The sequence below is a fragment of the Dipodomys merriami genome, unplaced genomic scaffold (genome assembly GCF_024711535.1).
Source record: "Dipodomys merriami isolate MVZ:Mamm:240054 unplaced genomic scaffold, mDipMer1.0.p SCAF_143, whole genome shotgun sequence".
NCBI classification, from domain to species: domain Eukaryota; kingdom Metazoa; phylum Chordata; class Mammalia; order Rodentia; family Heteromyidae; genus Dipodomys; species Dipodomys merriami.
The window spans coordinates 335,575-354,728 of record NW_027202749.1 but is presented as its reverse complement, the minus strand read 5'-3'; the positions used below and the strand labels follow the sequence as shown (position 1 = coordinate 354,728).

The 19,154-nt window shown below is 58.5% G+C and overlaps 1 protein-coding gene across 2 annotated transcripts; it reads left to right on the top strand.

The window, feature by feature from the left end:
* Positions 1-7,044: 7,044 nt before the first annotated feature.
* On the top strand, positions 7,045-18,872 carry Dgkq (diacylglycerol kinase theta). Of its 2 annotated transcripts, none has more exons than XM_070021643.1 (23): positions 7,045-7,304; positions 8,557-8,636; positions 10,006-10,105; positions 10,378-10,463; positions 10,540-10,665; positions 10,917-11,070; positions 11,148-11,222; positions 11,303-11,403; positions 11,546-11,778; positions 11,855-11,945; positions 12,075-12,129; positions 12,368-12,429; positions 12,733-12,883; positions 13,220-13,258; positions 13,819-13,901; positions 15,273-15,424; positions 15,656-15,804; positions 15,906-16,084; positions 16,401-16,501; positions 16,585-16,731; positions 16,827-16,938; positions 17,012-17,164; positions 17,403-18,872. In XM_070021643.1, the coding sequence occupies exons 1-23, from the start codon at positions 7,058-7,060 to the stop codon at positions 17,502-17,504; spliced, it is 2,778 nt and encodes a 925-aa protein (XP_069877744.1). In that variant the 5' UTR covers positions 7,045-7,057; the 3' UTR covers positions 17,505-18,872. The 2 variants fall into 2 exon arrangements, with proteins under 2 accessions (XP_069877744.1, XP_069877742.1); XM_070021641.1 differs by having other exon boundaries at positions 13,786-13,901.
* The last annotated feature ends 282 nt before the right edge of the window (positions 18,873-19,154 follow it).

The window sequence follows — 19,154 nt, the reverse complement described above, 5'->3', positions numbered from 1 at the left end:
ATAGTGCTCCTAAGGAAGAGAGCTTGGGAATTTCCCTGCAGACAAGAGGACAAAGTTCCCTGTTCTCGGGGCAGCCTGGAAAAGCCTGTGTCTCCTCTGGCAAAGGCAGACCATGCTGTGCACCTCAAACCAGCATGGAACAGCACAGACGCTCATGTCTGGAAGGGGAACATGCCCGCTGTGGGCCAGATATCCCTCATGCATCAATTCTGTGAGACTTAATCAGGGACCGGGCAGATGGGCCTGCAGCGTCAGCCCTTAGCCACAGGAGACAATTTTAATTTTTCCTAGGTAAAAGAACAGGCCCAACTGGGTTTTTATTTGCTCCCCTTGTTTTTAGGGGTTTGTTGTACCTGTCCTTACTCATCCCTTTTTCCGTCTTCTTCTAGGCTGTTAGCCCTTCTGTAGGTTTTAGCTATCCAAAGCTGAGGACTTTCAGTTCTCTGGCTGATCAGAGGAAGGGGTAGGGAAGGAGCCTGTGCTGGAGCAGGGTGGTCCTATCCCCGTTTCCCTTCTGCCCTCCATAATTAGTCACTTTCTCTCCTACACAGAAATCGTATGTCTGTCTGTCTGTCTGTCTGTCTGAGAGGTACTGGAATTTGAACTCAAGAGCCTACACTCCGAATCCACAGCTCCAGGTCTTTCTGGAGCGGGTTGTGGTTGCGGCGGGGTCTCTTTCTGCCTGAGCGTGCTCCTGGACGGAGTTCCATTCTCCACACCCAGGGGTGTCAGATGGCGGAGGCTTCTCCCACAGCCTTTCCCGGCCGCCCCACCGCCTCAGCCTCACAAATAGCCAGGATGACAGCATGGCACCAGATGGGGGTTTCTTCCCTTCAGCACAAACCTGGTTTGTGTCTGTCGATGGCACTCTCTGCCCTATCTATTCCTTGTCTGTCCTGACTGTCCTCACTGTATTTCTTATTCTGTGTTTTGATGCTGACCTTTGACCTCAGGATGGCCAGTTTCTGACAGTAAGTTGATTCCCTTTGCTATGAACACCAACCGGAGTTGAGCATGAACTTCCTGTAATGGTCTCTACAGACCAGTGCTCTCCCTGCCTCTGTCCCAGCCAGGCCGACTTTGCTGCAGGGAAGTTATTTGGGCCATTCACTCCTAAAGCCACTGCCTCACCCAGACCTTCCCAGAGAACCCCAGTAAAGGCCTGGGCATGCCAACTCCTGTGTCTGCCCCACCCAGACCAGGGCCCCACGGAGCTGGCCCTGTGCCGCATGGCCACGGACTGTCTGACTGGAACGTGCCCCACAGCCCTCATCCTTGAACGTGGACGTGGGGCCAGCGGGGAGGAGCAGAGTTGACAGAAGGTGAGAAGGAAGGCCAGGTGTTTCCAAGTCTGGAGAGCTGGTCCCGAGAGAGTGTGGATATCCTAGACGTAGCCACAAAAGCTCAACGACCACAAGGAGCTGGCAGAGAGGACAAAGGTCCCAGGAGCAGCCCAGGTCATGTGTCGTCATTCACTAACCGCAGCGGCTCCCGGGGCCTTACTCACAGGGTCATATATCTCTGTAAGGTTCCCCGAGCTGTGTGACCATCCCACCATGTACAATCACACTCTGTCACCAGCTTTCTGGTGCTAGGGAAGCCATGGGCATTTTAGGAACCTGGCCAAAGGGAAATTGAGTCATGGACACATCAGTTAGGGCTGGGAAGAATCTATTTGTGTTCCTCTCAGCCACTTCCTTTCATGCTGGAGCAAAGGCCAGGCATCCTGGTGGGAAGTCGGCTTCCAGGAACAGTTCAGCCACAGAAGACCAGGGATGACTCACAGGGCTCCAGTGACGGGCGTGCTGACGTGAAGCAAGCGCTGACGTGTCAAGGTGATATGAGGGCACAACACCAGAGTGACAGGGACAGAGAGCATGTGACATCTCACCTCAGGGAAGCCGGCCCAGAAGCTAGACACCAGGCTGACTTCCTCCCAGCTCTGAGAGAGGTCTCCCCATGTGCATCCTGTAACCTGCGTGAAGATCAACATGTACAAGGTCCACACCATGAGTCACGTCTTGTTTTCAAAGAGCCATGCTTGAGAGGCTCAATTGTCTCCTTTCCCCTTGGAAAATAATACTTCAAAATTATTATAAGAAGTGACACAGGGGCTCTCACCCATAATCCTAGAAACTTGGGAGGCTGAGTGAGGTCTGTGTTAATCAAGGACCAGAATCAAGTGACCGGGCTGGAGGAATCTGACTGTCCCCTGTCTGCACAGCCACAAGGCAGCAAATAACCAGCACCACTCTCTTAGACCAGAACACACTGCAGAACCCAGAGAGCTCCCGCCCATCAGGACAAAAAGGGCCAGAGCACCGACAACCTCACAAAAGAGCTGCAGGAGACAGGGGGCTGTGGCCAGTGAGGATGCCAGAGGGGAGATGAGGAGGACAGGATGGACCATGACACCCTGAGGAGATGAGGAGGACAGGATGGACCATGACACCCTGAGGAGATGAGGAGGACAGGATGGACCATGACACCCTGAGGAGATGAGGAGGACAGGACACCATGACACCCTGAGGGGAGATGAGGAGGACAGGATGGACCATGACACCCTGAGGAGATGAGGAGGACAGGACACCATGACACCCTGAGGAGATGAGGAGGACAGGACACCATGACACCCTGAGGAGATGAGGAGGACAGGATGGACCATGACACCCTGAGGAGATGAGGAGGACAGGATGGACCATGACACCCTGAGGAGATGAGGAGGACAGGACACCATGACACCCTGAGGGGAGATGAGGAGGACAGGATGGACCATGACACCCTGAGGGGAGATGAGGAGGACAGGATGGACCATGACACCCTGAGGAGATGAGGAGGACAGGATGGACCATGACACCCTGAGGAGATGAGGAGGACAGGATGGACCATGACACCCTGAGGGGAGATGAGGACAGGACACCATGACACCCTGAGGAGATGAGGAGGACAGGACACCATGACACCCTGAGGAGATGAGGAGGACAGGATGGACCATGACACCCTGAGGGGATGAGGAGGACAGGATGGACCATGACACCCTGAGGAGATGAGGAGGACAGGACACCATGACACCCTGAGGAGATGAGGAGGACAGGACACCATGACACCCTGAGGAGATGAGGAGGACAGGATGGACCATGACACCCTGAGATGAGGAGGACAGGACACCATGACACCCTGAGGAGATGAGGAGGACAGGACACCATGACACCCTGAGGAGATGAGGAGGACAGGATGGACCATGACACCCTGAGATGAGGAGGACAGGACACCATGACACCCTGAGGAGATGAGGAGGACAGGATGGACCATGACACCCTGAGGGGAGATGAGGACAGGACACCATGACACCCTGAGGAGATGAGGAGGACAGGACACCATGACACCCTGAGGAGATGAGGAGGACAGGATGGACCATGACACCCTGAGGGGATGAGGAGGACAGGATGGACCATGACACCCTGAGGAGATGAGGAGGACAGGACACCATGACACCCTGAGGGGAGATGAGGAGGACAGGACACCATGACACCCTGAGGAGATGAGGAGGACAGGATGGACCATGACACCCTGAGGAGATGAGGAGGACAGGACACCATGACACCCTGAGGAGATGAGGAGGACAGGACACCATGACACCCTGAGGAGATGAGGAGGAGAGGACACCATGACACCCTGAGGAGATGAGGACAGGACACCATGACACCCTGAGGAGATGAGGAGGACAGGACACCATGACACCCTGAGGGGAGATGAGGAGGACAGGACACCATGACACCCTGAGGGGAGATGAGGACAGGATGGACCATGACACCCTGAGGGGAGATGAGGAGGACAGGATGGACCATGACACCCTGAGGAGATGAGGAGGACAGGATGGACCATGACACCCTGAGGAGATGAGGAGGACAGGACACCATGACACCCTGAGGAGATGAGGAGGACAGGATGGACCATGACACCCTGAGGAGATGAGGAGGACAGGATGGACCATGACACCCTGAGGGGAGATGAGGAGGACAGGATGGACCATGACACCCTGAGGGGAGATGTGCATGATGCTTTGCCATTCCTACTATATAGATCTTGGAATGTGAAGCTGAGTGTCCAGCATTGGCAAAACTGGCAGCAGAATCTTCCGCAGAGCTGGTATAGATTTCGACTTCTGTTTCAACGTTCTGAAAACTGTTTGGCGTTATATTCTAAAGTGAGTGGAGCATGTTCTGCCACCTCTTGTGTCCGTCGAGTGGCAAATGGATATAGGGTATACGGTTTCCAGACATTGAAGCATTATTTTTAACAGCTCAGGGTCATAGCCGTGAGCCCATTATAAAACAGTAAGAAGTAGATACCCAACCCTGCAGGGGGTGCCAATTAAGAGACCATGCAATTCATGGCAGCAGTTAAAAAGCCTGACCTATGAAGCTCAGAGGCAAAAGAAGACAGTCACAAAATACTGTAAGTATGCACACTGATTCCAACTCTGTTGCTGATGATTCTGTGCAATTTGGGTCCATGGTAAGTAACAAAGCGCCACAGGACCTTAACCACAGAAACATATCTCATGGTCCTGAAGGCTGAACTTGGGATGTATATGTTGGGGGTCTGGTTCCTTCTGAGTGTCCCAAAGAGAATTTGCCCCAGGACTCTTTCCTGCTCCAGGTAGTAGCCAGCAATCCTGGCCTGTGGAACTGTCACAGGTCCTTGTGTTTCTGCAGTGTGTGTCTTTGTCCAAACTTCCTTTCAAGGACACCAATCCTGTTGGACTTTAGGCTTAGCCTGGTGTCATTTTAACCTGATTATCTCTGTAGAGCTGTAGCTCCAAAGGTCACGCTCTGTGTACTGAGGGCTAGGACTCAGACGTGTGAGCCTGAGGCACAATGGCGGATGGTGTCTTTGCTAGGAAGGGCTGAGGGAAGTGAATACGAACCACCCTTACCATAACCTAACTGTGCCAGTGTACTGTGCTGTCTTCTTGCTCCCAGACCACGAACTAGGAAGGCCTGCTCATGAACCTCTCAGGCCACGGGGCTTAGCTATGGCTTAGTTGACAGCGAGAAACCTCTAAAACCAGGGGGACCGAGAGCCTTAAGTAGACTGCCCAAGGGAGACCATATCTGAGAGCTGATGCCAATGTGGGGACAGGCTCTCCCATCTTGCAGGCTGTGCTCAGACACATGTGTGTCTGCATCTTCTGCAATAAGCCTGTTGTTTCAGGAAGTTTGCAGGAGGGTCTGACGGCAGTATTGTTTGCTGGATGTTTTAATTAACATACTGGATCAGAAAACAGTTAAAAGTTTTGCAAAAACCATCAGATGTGAGTTTTTCTTTTAAAGATGTCTTTCAAAGTGCAGCATTACAGTGCACTGGCTGCACTGGACATGAACGTGAATTATGCAACTTGTGATGGAGGTAGGAGGGAGGGAATGGGGAGGATGAGGGAATGGATGATACAGGAAAGGAAATGTACTTTTTTTTATTTTTATTTTTGGGTCCGGTCATGGGGCCTGAACTCTGGGCCTGGGTGCTGTCCCTCAGCTCTTCAGCTCAAAGCTAGCGCTCTACCACTTGAGCCACAGTGCCACTTCCAGCTTTTTTCTTTTTCTTTTTGTTGCTTATGTGGTGCTGAGGAATCGAACCCAGGGCCTCAGACATTCAAGGCAAGCGCTCTACCACTGAGCCACCTTTTCTGTTCTTCTTTTCTGTTGGTCGTGGGGCCTGAATCTAGTCCTTGGCGCTGTCCCTCAACTCTTCAAGAGCTCAAGGCCAGCGCCCTACCATTGAGCCACAGCGCCACTTCCGGTTTTCTGATAGTTTATTGGAGATGACAGTTTCACGGCCTTTTCCTGCCTGGGCTGGTTTTGAACCGCGATCCTCAGATCTCAGCCTCCGATAGCTAGGATTACAGGCGGGAGCCACTGATGCCCGGCTGAATACATTTCTTTTTTTGAACAATGTCATCTTCTCCTTTGCTGATGCTCAGTTTGCAGTTGCTCATAGACGGGAAGTCTCTGTCCACCAGTTACACAGTTCATTTTCCACACAGTATATACTGAGCAGCATGATTGCATTTGCTCACCCTTCCTCCCTGTGCCACCTAAAAAAGAAAAACAAAAAAACCTCAAACCCCAAACAAACACCAGGGCTGGGAAGGTGGCTCAGTGGAAGAGCGCTTACCTTGCACGCCTGAGGCCCTGGGTTCGATTCCTCAGCACCACGTAAGCAGAGAAAGCCGGGAGTGGCGCCGTGGCTCAGGTGGTAGAGCGCTGGCCTGGAGCTGACGAGCTGAGGGACAGGCCCAGGCCCAGAGCTCGGGCCCACGACCGACCGAAACAACAAGCCACCACCACCGGCGAAGGCCTCGGCGTCCACTTTCTGGAGCCCCGCGATGCCTGGCGCCGGAGCTGTCCGCGGCGGCGCGCCCTCCGCGGAGGCCTGCGTCCCGGCCGCCGCCAGGTCCGGCTGCAGCCGAGGGCCAGTCAGGCGCCGGGTGAAGGCCCCGCCCTCGGCCCGCGTCGCTGTCAGGCGCTACCTTCCCGCCGTCCCGAGCACGTACGAGCGGGGGAGGGTCCCCTCTGCCCCCAGCCGACCTTGCCCGGCCTTAGCGGCGCCGCTTCCCCGGGAGGCGCGCGAAGACCTGGCGTCCGCACCTGGCCGAGCCTGGCCCCGCCCGCCCGGCGGCGGCGCCGCCCTCAGGTCTCGGACCCCGGCTCGCGAGGCCCCGCCCCGCCCAGGCCCCGCCCCGCCCAGGGCCCCGCCTCCTGAGGCCCCGCCACAGGTCTCGGACCCCGGCTCGCGAGGCCCCGCCCCTCCCAAGCCCCGCCCCACGCATGGGCCCCGCCCCTGAGGTCCCGCCCCCCCGCGCTGTGAACCCCAGAGACCCGCCCCTCCGTTCGACGCTCCGCCCACCGCCTCCCTTCACTTTGGCCCTGCCCGCGCGAGTCTGCGCAGTGGGCGGCACAGTCGGAAGCCGGGCGCGGGGGCCGCCGCGGGCCTCTAGTCCGGTGGCGACCCGGCCTCCGCCCGCCGTGCGTGCGGCCGGCCTCTCGGGCTGGGGATGGCGGCGGCGGCCGAGCCCGCGGCCCGCGCCGGGCCGGGCGGCGGCTCCCCGCGTCCCGGCAGCCCGGCTGGCAGTCCGGTGCTGGGCGCTGGAGACCGCGCGCGCCCGGGGTCGGAGCGGGCGGGCCGAGCCGCGGGCCCCACCGCGCCGGGCCACAGCTTCCGCCGGGTGACGCTCACCAAGCCCACCTTCTGCCACCTCTGCTCCGACTTCATCTGGGGGCTGGCCGGCTTTCTGTGCGACGGTGAGAGCCCGCCCCGCGCCCCTGCGGCCGCCCCGGCCCGCCCCGCGCCGCGCGACCTCCCTCCGAGGGCGCAGGCTCTGCCCGGGTGCGCGACGCCCGGCCCTTCCCCGGCCCTTCCCCGGCCCTTCCCCGGCCCTTCCCCGACCCCTTCCCCGGCCCTTCCCCGGCCCTTCCCCGGCCCTTCCCCGACCCTTCCCCAACCCCTTCCCCGGCCCCTTCCCCGGCCCTTCCCCGGCCCTTCCCCGGCCCGGCCGGGTCTCGAGCTGGCTGCGCCCGCCCGGGCACCCGCGCCGACCGGGTGTGGCAGCCCAGCATGGACCCCACCCAGCCGGCCAGGCCGGAGACTGCTCTCCCTCCTCTGCCTCCTGGGCACTTCCACAGCCGGTCCTCTGGCCCTTCCTCCTGCCAGCAGGCCCTGTGGTCCACATCCCAGACTGTGGGGACACAGGGACCTTGACAGCTAGTTTGTCGTGGCCAGGGCTGGAGGTAGGGCTAGCTGAGTGCTCCGGCCCAGAAGGCTAGCTAGTGTGGGGATGCTTTCTGCTAGTGACCCCTCAGCTGGCCAGTGGCTGGTTTTCTATCTGATCAAAAGCATTGCACTGCCCTGCCTGTCCTCTAGAACCATCAGGGACATCCACTCAGGCAGACACTACAGGCTGAGTCAGCTCCGGGTCTGAGGCTAGACTTTGGTAATCTCATGCACAGGTGAGAGGTGGAAAGGAGAGCTATGGGTAGAAGACTAGACCCTTGAATTCATCACACAGCTGAAAGGCAAGCAGAGCTCCAGGTCTTAGTCTGATCAATATGGGGATAAGACCCCGGATCCCTATAGAGGGGGGAGGTATAAGCTCCAGGTCCCCTTCACCAATGTGACTCCATAGGATTGTGGGTCTGCAGGGTCAGGACCTCTCAGTCCAGAGGCAGAACAGCTCAGGTTAGTGCTTAGGTATGGATGCAGAGCCCTTTCTGGGCAGAGTCCAGAGCGAGTTGGGATCTGGGCAAATGGGGCCCAGCCAGGGTGTGGGAAGAGAGGCTCCTGCTTGCCAGAGCACTGAAGGTGTGAGGTGTGTGTGATGATCAGGCACTACCATGCCTTCCAGGCTGGAGTGAGCTGGGTACCAGGGGAAGATTCCTTCTCATCTCCTGGGATCCCAGCTCCACTGTGGCTCTTGGTCCTGGGGGCCAAGTCTGAGCACTGACTCTACTTTCCTCCTGGGCCATACAGAGACTCATGAGGCTCTCTTCCCCACAGCCTGCAACTTTATGTCCCACGAGAAGTGCCTAAAACAGGTGAAGACCCCATGTACGTCTGTGGCTCCCAGTCTGGTGCGGGTAAGTGTGGGGAAAGTGCATGTGGTCCTGACGGGACAAGTGACCGACCCTTGCAGATCCTTGTGTGTCAGTTTAGCTACAGTGTGGTTAGGAAGGAAAGGATAGAATCTTGCTCAGCAACTAAAAGGAAAGAGCTGTAGGTATGCAGTGCACCCTGAGTAGATCTCACTGGGCGCTGTCCCTGAGCTGCTTTTGCTCAAGGCTAGCACTCTGCCACTTGAGCCACAGAGCCACTTCCACTTTTCTCTGTTTATATCATATTGATGAATTGAACCCAGGGCTCCAGGCATGCTAGGCAAGGACTCTACTACTAAGCCACATTCCATGCCTAGGAAGATTTTTTTTTTTCAAAATAAAAATAACTTAGCTGGGTGCTGGTGGCTCCTGCCTATAATCCTAGCCACTCAGGAGGCTGAGATCTGAGGTTCACCATTTGATGCCAGCCTGGGAAGGAAAGCCTCTGAGACTTTCTTTCCTTTTCTTTTTTTCTTCCTTCCTTTTTTTTTTTTTTTGGTAGGTTGTGGGTCTTGAACTCTGGGCCTGGGCGCTGTCCCTCAGCTCTTCAGCTCAAGGCAAGTGCTTTACCACTTGAGCCACAGCACCACTTCTAGTTTTCTGGTGGTTAATTGGAGATAAGTGTCTCATAGACTTTCCTACCTGGCTGGCTTTGAGCCACGATCCTTAGATCTCAGCCTCCTGAGTAGCTAGGATTACAGATGTGAGCCACTGGTGCTCGGCTCCTGAGACTCTTCTCCAATAAACTATTCAGAAAAAGCCAGGAGTAGTGGTGTGGCTCGAGGGGTAGAGCACTAGCTTTGAGCACAAAGAGGCTCAGGGACAGTGCCCAGGCCCTGAGTTCAAGCCCCAGGACTGGCAAACTAAAAATAAAGGTCACCCGCCATTTTGGCCTCTCTACCATTGACTTTCTAGTGCGGCCTTTTCATTCTCCCTGGTCACATTTTAACCTGAGTGAGATGAGGGTCTGCTGCCTGCCCTCAGCAAAGCCAGTGTGCTGTCTCATGTCCACAACACTTGTGGCCTAATTGCCATCCAGAAAATGGCCCTTGGATCTGAGGAGACAGTTGCCTGGAAGTTGGCAGCCTTGCCAGTCTGTGGAGGGAGGTGTGGGTGTCAGATGCACGGTGGGTGAGACATTACAAGGCCCTTTTCTGCCCATGATTACCCAGACTTACTCCCAGGTCGAGCCACCTGAGTAGCAGAGCTGGGTCAGGGTGAATAGTTCCAAGCAGAGGCTCAGCTACAGTCATGGGGATGAAGAGGAATGAAGAGGAAGAAGGGCTGGATGACCCCTGCAGGACAGCATGGGTGGAGGCCGGGCCCAGGACGGATGCTTGCTCTTTCTCTGCAGGTCCCTGTAGCCCATTGCTTTGGATCTCGTGGCCTCTATAAGCGCAAGTTCTGTGGGGTCTGCCGCAAGGGCTTGGAGGTACCTGCGCTCCGTTGTGAAGGTATCTCCGTGGCCCTCTGGTCTGATTCCCTCACCCAGGAGCCTGACCATTGTTGGTGGCCCAGACTTTCCCTGCCCAGTTTGTGCAGAGCTGGCCAGGGTGCTTCAGTCCAAGGGTGCACCAGGATGGGAGCTGCTGGGCCTGGGTCAGAGGGAATGGGATTCTGGGTGGCAGGGGTTAGGGCTTATCCCCTACCAGGAAGAGGCTGGGAAAGAGGGTGGGCTCAGGGGTGCAGCGAGTGGTCCCTAACCCTGCACTCCGCCCCCGCCCAGTGTGTGAGCTGCATGTTCACCCCGACTGTGTGCCCTTCGCCTGTAGTGACTGCCGCCAGTGCCATCAGGACGGGCACCAGGATCATGTGAGTGCTCAAGGGCCTGGAAGTAGCCAGGGGAAAGGGAGGGGGCAGGACCCGTCACTGACTGCCCCCTCCCTAGGACATGTTCCTCCACCACTGGCGGGAGGGGAATCTGCCTTCTGGAGCACGCTGTGAGGTCTGCAAGAAGTCCTGTAGCTCCTCGGACGTGCTGGCCGGCGTGCGCTGCGAGTGGTGTGGCACCCAGGTAGGACTTGGGTGGGGTGGCAGTGGAGCCCTGGGGATGGAAGGCCAGGAGAGGTTCAGATCACCAGTGGGGTCAAGTGTGTTAAGTGTGAGCCCTTTCCTGGACCTGTCTGCATGTAGCTCTTTTCTGACTGGGGGTTCTTGTCTGCATTCTGCTCCTATGCACAAGTGCGGTGGACAGTGAACATGGTGGGGAGGAGGCAGGGCAGCCCTACCCCCACCCAGGGCCCAGTCACACCCATGTCTTCCTAGGCCCACTCGGCGTGCTGTGCAGTGCTGGGCCCCGAGTGCTCATTTGGGCGCCTACGCTCCATGGTCCTGCCCCCGGCATGCGTACGTCTGCTCTCCCGAAATTTCAGCAAGCTGCATTGTTTCCGCATCCCAGAGACAGCGGCCCTGGAACTGGGTGAGGCAAGGGGAGTCCTGGGGATGTGCCCTGTACCTGGGCATGGCCTGGGTGTGATGTTCTCATCCATCCTTCAGGCAACGGGGAGGACAGTGTAGACGGAAGTGTGGCCACCGGACCCAGCAGAGAGGCGCTGGCAGCTCTGGACTCCAGTAAGTGCTCCTCAAAACTGCTGCCCGTCTCTGCCTGGTCACTGACCCTCTGGATTCTCAGCTGCTTTCCCCTGGCCCAGGCAAGCAGACCCTGAAGATCTTTGATGGCAATGATGCCATGAGGAGAAATCAGTTCCGCCTGGTCACTGTTCCCCGCCTGGCCAGGAGCCAGGAGGTGCTGGTAAGAGGGAGCCCGTGGTGGGGGCTGGGGTATGTATGAGGCCTGGTGCAGCCACGCTTGCTCCTCCACCTGGCCCTCACACCTGATACCTGCCCGTCTTCCTGCTCACCCCTGGCCCCTCACACCTGAATCTGCCCCACAGGAGGTGGCGCTGCGGGCCTACTATGTCAACGAGGACCCGGGGGACTTTGAGCTACAGGCCCTGCCCCTGCCCTCACTGGCTAGTGATGCACCAGAGAAAACTGGAAGTGGTGGGACTGCTGAGGAGGAGGCCAGTGGAGGCCCTGGGACCCGAGAGCCCACGCCCGAGGCCTGGGTCATCCGGGCTCTGCCTCGCGCTCAGGAGGTCCTGAAGATCTACCCTGGCTGGCTCAAGTGAGACCCGAGGTGCAGGGTCCACTGGGTAGGGGGAGGAGCGGGAGAGCCAGAGTTCTGAGCCTGTCCCCCACAGGGTGGGTGTGGCGTACGTGTCCATCCGTGTGACCCCCCAGAGCACAGCACAGGCCGTGGTGCTGGAGGTACTCCCGCTGTTTGGACGCCAGGTGTGTATGCTGGGTGTGCCCAGTGCCGTCTGATGTGGGGGTTACCTTTGGCCACAAGGCCAGTGTTTGTGGGTGTTCTGGGGAGGTAGGGGAAGGCCCTAGGCCTGATGCCCCGTCCCTGCCCCACAGACTGAGGATCCAGAAAACTTCCAGCTGATCGAGGTGCTCATGGGCAGCAGGCAGGGTGAGTGGACAGCTTGGGCCATGTCCTGGGGTTGCTGCACAAAGCTGGGGCTTGGGCCTGCTGCCTCGGGAGCACGTGATGCCCCTCTGAAGTGTTAGGAGGGGAGGGCCGGCCCTGCCCTGCCAGCCGACCTCCCTTGGTCCTGCCCACAGCCCTGCCTGCCTTGGGTCTCAGGGCAGCTGTTTGCAGAGGTAGGAAGGCGCTCAGTGCCGATAGCCTATGCCCTTCAACCTTGCAGTGCAGCGGACGGTGCTGGAGGGTGAGGAGCTCCTGCTAGACCGGCTTCTGGACATCCGGCAGGTCAGTGGACACAGACAGGAGCCCGCAGGCACAGCCTCTACCCCACAGAGGGCGCTACGCCCTCCCCTGCGGACAGCACTGCCCTCCATAATATGTCATCTGTCCCTAGCAGGGAGTCCTTGTGCCTCAGACTGCCTGCATGCCCAGCGGAGGTGGGCTGGGCAGGTGTGAAGGGAGTCTCTGGCAGTCTCTGACATCCCTTCCTTCCTGGTTCTGACTTGGTTCAGTACCCGGGCGTGGGTGAGGAGGCTAGGGACGGATGCTGGTAGTGCTGCCCAGCACCGCTCTCTCTCCCTCCCCCAGACCTCTGTACGCCAGGTGAGCCAGACGCGATTCTATGTGGCTGAGAACAGGGCAGTAGCCCCGCATGTCTCCCTGCTTGTGAGTGGCCTTCCACTGGGCCTTTCTCCCCAGGAGTACAGCAGCCTGCTGCATGAGGCCATGGCCACCAAAGGTGTGACCCTAGGCTGGCCAGAGGTGTTGGCTAGTGGGTGGGTCCTGACCACAGCTGTGGGGGGCATGGTGCTGAGACTGGGTGCTTCCCCAGGGGCTGTCTGAACTTCATGGGCCCACCCTCTGGGGTACAAGGTACCCCATCTCTGCCTTGCCCTCTGCAGGGAGAGGGGTCCCTGTGCCTTCAAGGATTTCTGGGGCTAGTCCCGAGATTGGGGAGGGGCTGCCTGGGGTAGGCTGTGGACGAGGGTGCTCGCAAGAGGGAGGTCAGGCCCCAGAGTAGGAGGCAGGGCCTGGGCCTCGGCTCTGGCCCCCTGACTGAAACCTATTTGTGCAGCTGCTGTGGTGTCCGTGAGCCACGTCTACTCCTCGCAAGGTGAGCTGCTGCCCGCCCTGAAGAACGTGCCTGCAGTGAGGGGAGGAGGACCCCCTCCCGTCCTCCTTTTCTGTTGAGCTGTGTGTCAGGAATAACCTTGCTTTTGTTTCTTGGTCCATGTCTGATGCTTTGCTGAGGCTCAGCAATTTTCTTCAGACTCCATTTTTCCCATGGGAAGGTTCCAGAGGCACCAGCATCCTTCCTTATAGTGTCCTAGGACTCACAGGACCCTGCAGAACTCATGGCTTGGGTCGCAAGTGTGAGGATGGTGGTGAAGGGGTAGCCCTGCTGTCCATTTCTGGGGGGACCACGCCTTCCCTGGAAGGCCTCTCCGGGAGGGCCACCACGGTGTAGATGCCACCTTTGGTCAGCTGACCTGAGTTGCCTGCTGGGTCGGTCACACAGCACAGGCTTCGCCTTGGAATGGGCAGCAGGTGTGCTGGAGTGGACAGGACGGGCCCCACCGTGGACACCACTTGGATGGAGCATTGGGCGGCTCTGTCCTGAGCTGCAGCCCACCTTTGCAGGCGCAGTGGTACTGGATGTCACGTGCTTTGCAGAGGCTGAGCGACTGTACATGCTGGTCAGGGACACAACCCTGTATGGCCGGCCGCTGACGGCACTGGTGCTGCCAGAAGTGCTGGTAAGTGGCAGCCCCACAGCTGTGCTTGCAGTGCGGCAGGGCTGGACGGCCCTCCCCTCCCCTCCCTCGTCCTCCTTGACCACAGGGCGGTAGGCACTGCCTCAGCCCTGCCTCACACCGGCCGGGAAGGTCAGGCCTGGAGAGCTGAGGCCAGTGGCTAGGTCTGCTGCTTGGAGCCAGGGCTGGCTGTCCACTGTGGACCCCGAGGCCTCTCCCTGTGAGCCACACAGCACACACCGCATCTCCCATGCCCACTTCCCCGAGAGTAAGAGTGAATGGTGGGCATGCACAACATCTTGTCAGGTGTGTTCCTGAGGATGACACCCGCTCCACCCCACCCTGACAGCCTGGGATCTTAGGGCCACCTCTGGCCAGTAGATGGGGCTCCCTGACTTAGGATGCTGCCCTTACAACCTGGACAGATAGGAAGAGGGCACCTCGTTGGCATGCTGTGGGCATGGCACCTGGGGAGGACGGAAGGGGAGAGACCACTGTCTTAGCTTGCGTAATCACTTGAAGGCCCCCCAGGTCTATGATCTATGATGTCTGTGGTGCTTACACCCTGGTCCCAGCCCAGGTCCGGAAGAAGCAAATCCTAGTAGGATGAGTTCAGGGGTATCTGGCTGGGATGGGTAATCCTATAGGCTTTTTCTGTTCTGCGTTTAGCTAGTTAGGGCAAGTGGTTGTCCCCACCGCCCATAGGAACAAGACTGCCTTGTCACCTGCCCCTGGCCCTGGCTCACTCTGTAGCTGGGCATGAGGCTGATGCCCCCTTTTCCCCTCCTGTCAGCTGCCCATCCCCAGGTGAGTGGTGAGTGCAGGTGGGTGGCCCAGTGGGTCCTGCGCCCACGTGTGTCCCTGCTCCAGCCAGGGTCTAGCCTGTGTCTTCGCGAGGCGTGTCGGTCTCCCGTCCGCCTACCCTGTGGCAGGACTCCAGTTGGCTCACTGTCTAACCTCCTGGCACTGTCTCTCAAGGTTACGTGGCAGGGGAGAGAGATGTTTGTCTCACGGCTCAGGGGATGCATGGCTGCTCTGTGAACAAAGCTACCCTGGCTGATAGGGGATAGATGAGGCCCACTCCCCTCCTTGAGAACTAGCCCTCAGTGCTGGCGGGAACCTGTAGTTTCCATGGGCCTGTGATAGCCGGGCCTAGTGGGTGTGGCTCCTCGATGCAGGCCGTGGTGGGAGGGCCAGGCAGACAGCCTCGCCCAGGGGCTGAAGGGGAATCTGTGAGGGAGGGCAGTTTGGGGTGCTTTCTTTGTGAGGGCACAGCCCTGCGGTTCCTCATTTGGGGCTGGCCCCGGCCTGGCCTCCGGGTCTGCCCCAGGGAGGCACTTTGGCTACACCCTAACCCAACTCCCTACCTTTTAGCACACAAAGCTGCCCCCAGACTGCAGCCCCGTTCTTGTGTTTGTGAACCCCAAGAGTGGGGGCCTCAAGGGCCGAGACCTGCTCTGTAGTTTCCGGAAGCTGTTGAACCCACATCAGGTCTTTGAGCTGACCAATGGAGGGCCTCTTCCTGGGTGAGTCTGAGTCTACCCGGCAGGTGGGAGGGGTAATCCAGACTCCTGTCTGGCAAGTGGGAACTCCCAACTAGACACTCCTGGAAAGTTCTGCTGCCAGACAGTTCTGTGGCAGGAAAGAGCTGTCCAGAGCAGGGATGCGTTAGTCTGGTCTGTCCCGGGGGCCGGGCAGCCACCTGCCTGCTGTGTTGCATCCCGGGTGGTGGAGAGCGCTCCCTGTCTCCCACGCAGGTTTCACCTGTTCTCCCAGGTGCCTTGCTTCCGGGTGCTGGTCTGTGGCGGGGATGGCACTGTGGGCTGGGTGCTCACCACCCTGGAGGAGACCCGGCACCATTTGGCCTGCCCAGAGCCGTCTGTGGCGATCCTGCCCCTGGGCACAGGTGGGCTCAGCTGTCAACTCAGAGGATGGAGCCTCAGACCTCATCCCTGCCAGGTTTTTCTGTCCTGTGGGATGGGTCACGCTGTCTTGCCTGTTTCCCAGGGAACGACCTTGGCCGGGTCCTCCGCTGGGGGGCAGGCTACAACGGCGAGGACCCGTTCTCGGTGCTGGTGTCTGTGGATGAGGCTGACTCTGTGCTCGTGGACCGCTGGACCATCCTGCTAGATGCCCATGAGATGGGGAGTGCAGAGAACAAGGCGGCTGACTTGGAGCCACCCAAGGTACCAGTGCATCCCCTCCTGGGTTCTTGAGTGTAACTCCCACATTTGCTGACGTGCTCTCCTCCACCTGGCCACCCACAGGGCTGCTGGCAGCGCTACTGCTGCCAGGACACAGAACAGTGGCTGTGCCTGGCTCCAGAGCTGCTGTGCGGTGCAGCACACTGCCTTCTTCTGGAGTGCCGACAGCTGAGCAGGGCAGCCCCCGCAAGGGGAATCTGGCCTCAGCAGAGCAGGGTTGGAGATAACTGGATCCGTCTTGGGGGCACTCGGGAGTGCCTGGGGCCTGTCCAGATCCTGGTGATATTTTTGTCCCCAGATTGTGCAGATGAGTAACTACTGTGGCATTGGCATCGATGCAGAGCTCAGCCTGGACTTCCACCAGGCACGGGAGGAGGAGCCTGGCAAGTTCACAAGCAGGTACTGGAACAGCAAGGCAGGGGACGCAGAACCCTTTGACGTCAGCAAGGTGACAGCGGTGGTGGGTACATCGTCTTTGGCAGGTTCCACAACAAGGGTGTGTATGTGCGGGTTGGGCTGCAGAAGATCAGCCGCTCCCGAGGCCTGCACAAGGGGATCCGGCTGCAAGTGGAGCAGCAGGAGGTGGAGCTGCCCAGCATTGAGGGCCTCATCTTCATCAATATACCCAGGTATGCAGCTGAGCTCCTATGGGCTGTGTGGCCCCAGGGTAGGAGCTATGTCCACCTGTGCCTAATGTGTGTGTCTCTCCATCTTCTTGGGGCAGCTGGGGCTCTGGGGCCGACCTGTGGGGCTCCGACAGTGATTCAAGGTTTGAGAAGCCACGCATGGACGATGGGCTGTTGGAGGTAGTAGGTGTGACTGGAGTTGTGCACATGGTGAGCACTGGCTGGCCTGCAGGTGCCCTTGTGCTACCATGGGCCTAACTAAACTCAGCTTTCACCTGCCCAGGGCCAGGTGCAGGGTGGACTACGCTCTGGAATCCGCATTGCCCAGGGCTCATACTTCCGGGTCACACTCTTCAAGGCCACCCCCGTGCAGGTGGATGGGGAACCCTGGATTCAGGCTCCAGGGCACATGATCATCTCTGCAGCTGGCCCTAAGGTATGCGAGTTTGGCCGAGAGCCAAGATGAGATGGGCCTGAGCCTTCCTGACTCCGTGGTATGGTGGGGCCCCAGTGAGGGCAGCCTCGGGTGGGTGTCACCGTCCAGTGGAAACAAGGCCACACTGATCAGGAAGCCTTGCCAGGCCCTTGCCCTTCTGTAGAGCCTATTAGGACACTGGCCATAGAGTCCCAGGGCTGTGAACTGCGGTTAACCTGATCCTCTGACCTGGGGACAGGTCCACATGCTGCGGAAGGCCAAGCAGAAGCCCAGGAAGGCTGGCACCGTCAGGGACACTCACGTCGACGCCTTGCCTGCTCCCGAGGGTGATCCCAAGTAGAGGGGAGACATCGAGGGGGCTCTGTGTCTATCCCATGTTCCGCACACTGGCTGGCCAGCAGAGGGACTCGGCTGCAGCCTTGATGACAGCATCTTCCTGGGCCCTCATCATCACTTGATGTCACTAGGACAGTGCTGGCAGGGGGTGGCCATTTCTCCCTTGGCTCCAGTACTCGTCTGCTTGGCAGGTGAACACGAGGCTCAGGCTGGGCCCATACCCGCACCAGTCACAAGGAGTTTCAGGGGGAGCAGGTATGGCCTGGGCCCCTCTCCCTTCGCACCACCTGAGCCAGGTAGCCATGGGTGCAGGTCATCCAGGTGGGCCTCATTCAGTGCTCCATCCCGTCCCTGACCCAGCCGATGCAGAACGTCGCCAGTACTCATGCTTACCGGTGGGAAGTATGGCCAGCCCCTTGCTGGGCAGGGTGACCTCATTTGCTGGCCTCCTCATTGCAGATGGACCCTTGGGACATGGGTGTCCATTACAAAGCCCAAGCAGTGCCAGCTGGGCTTGACTGCCCTTCCCAGTGCCTCTGCTATGGTGATCTTGTGGCGAGCTGCATCGGGCTTCTGGACTGCCTGCCCAGCAGCTGGAGGATGACTGGGCCACGCCTAAGGCCGTTCCCTGGGTGAAGTGCTTCCTGCCTGAGGGAACTTGAGGTGGGCCTGGTGGGAGTGTAGATAACCGGTGCGCGTGAGGAAGGCTTCATGCCCTTAGACTCAACTATGACTAAGCACTTTATAGACACACTGTCTGCTAGCCCCAAAGCCCCAGCCCCCACACTCCACACTGCTGGCCAGGCCTTGCCGGGGGCATTGTCCTTACAGACGGCCCCGCTGGAGTGAGATGAATGTTTCTTCCATGTGCCCAAGAATCATTGTCATACCTCACACCCTTCAGGAATGACCAAAAGATGAGCAGCCTATGTGGAAGTCTGAGACCCCCACTCCCAAAGAAGGGGGATACATGTCCAGATCCTTCCCGGCTGGTTGGCACTGAGTGTGCACTGCTCAGAAGTGGCTGTGCCGCACCCCAGGGTGTGTCCTTCCTGGCCTGCAGCCTCCTGGGCCATGTGTGGCACCACTGAGTGCTCAGGGGTGCCCTCCCTTGCTTCTGCCAAAACTGCACAGATGCATCTTACGGCCACTGTGGTCTCAGTGTAGACATTCCTCATGTTTACATCATTTGTAATCCTCGATGGGATAGTTTTTGCTTTGATTTCAGTCTGTAGGAATTATTTGTAAATTGTGGCCTGTGTGGCATGTCCTCTGTATTTAAGTGAGTCTGGTCCTCTGTGTATGTAATTTATCGCTACCTGAATGTGACCTAACTTATATCTGGGACAAATACAGTCTGGGCTTCACTGTGCTGCCCTTGCCTTTGTCCAACCCGTGTGCAGGGCAGGGGTAGATGGACTGGCAGCCTGGGGAGGCGGGCCACGAGTGGTTAGCTCCTCAGACAGCAGCCTCCTTGCTTGACCAGCCAAGTCTCAGGAAGGAACAACTGCCCTTGGGGCCCCCAAGAGAGCAGTGGCCTCTAGCCACATGCAGGATTGGGCAGGAAGAAGGAAAGGGGCTCTGGGACCCCGGTTGGGCCCTGCTGTCTCAAACACCATCCCAATCTTGGGTGAAGAGGGAAAGTAGATGAGTC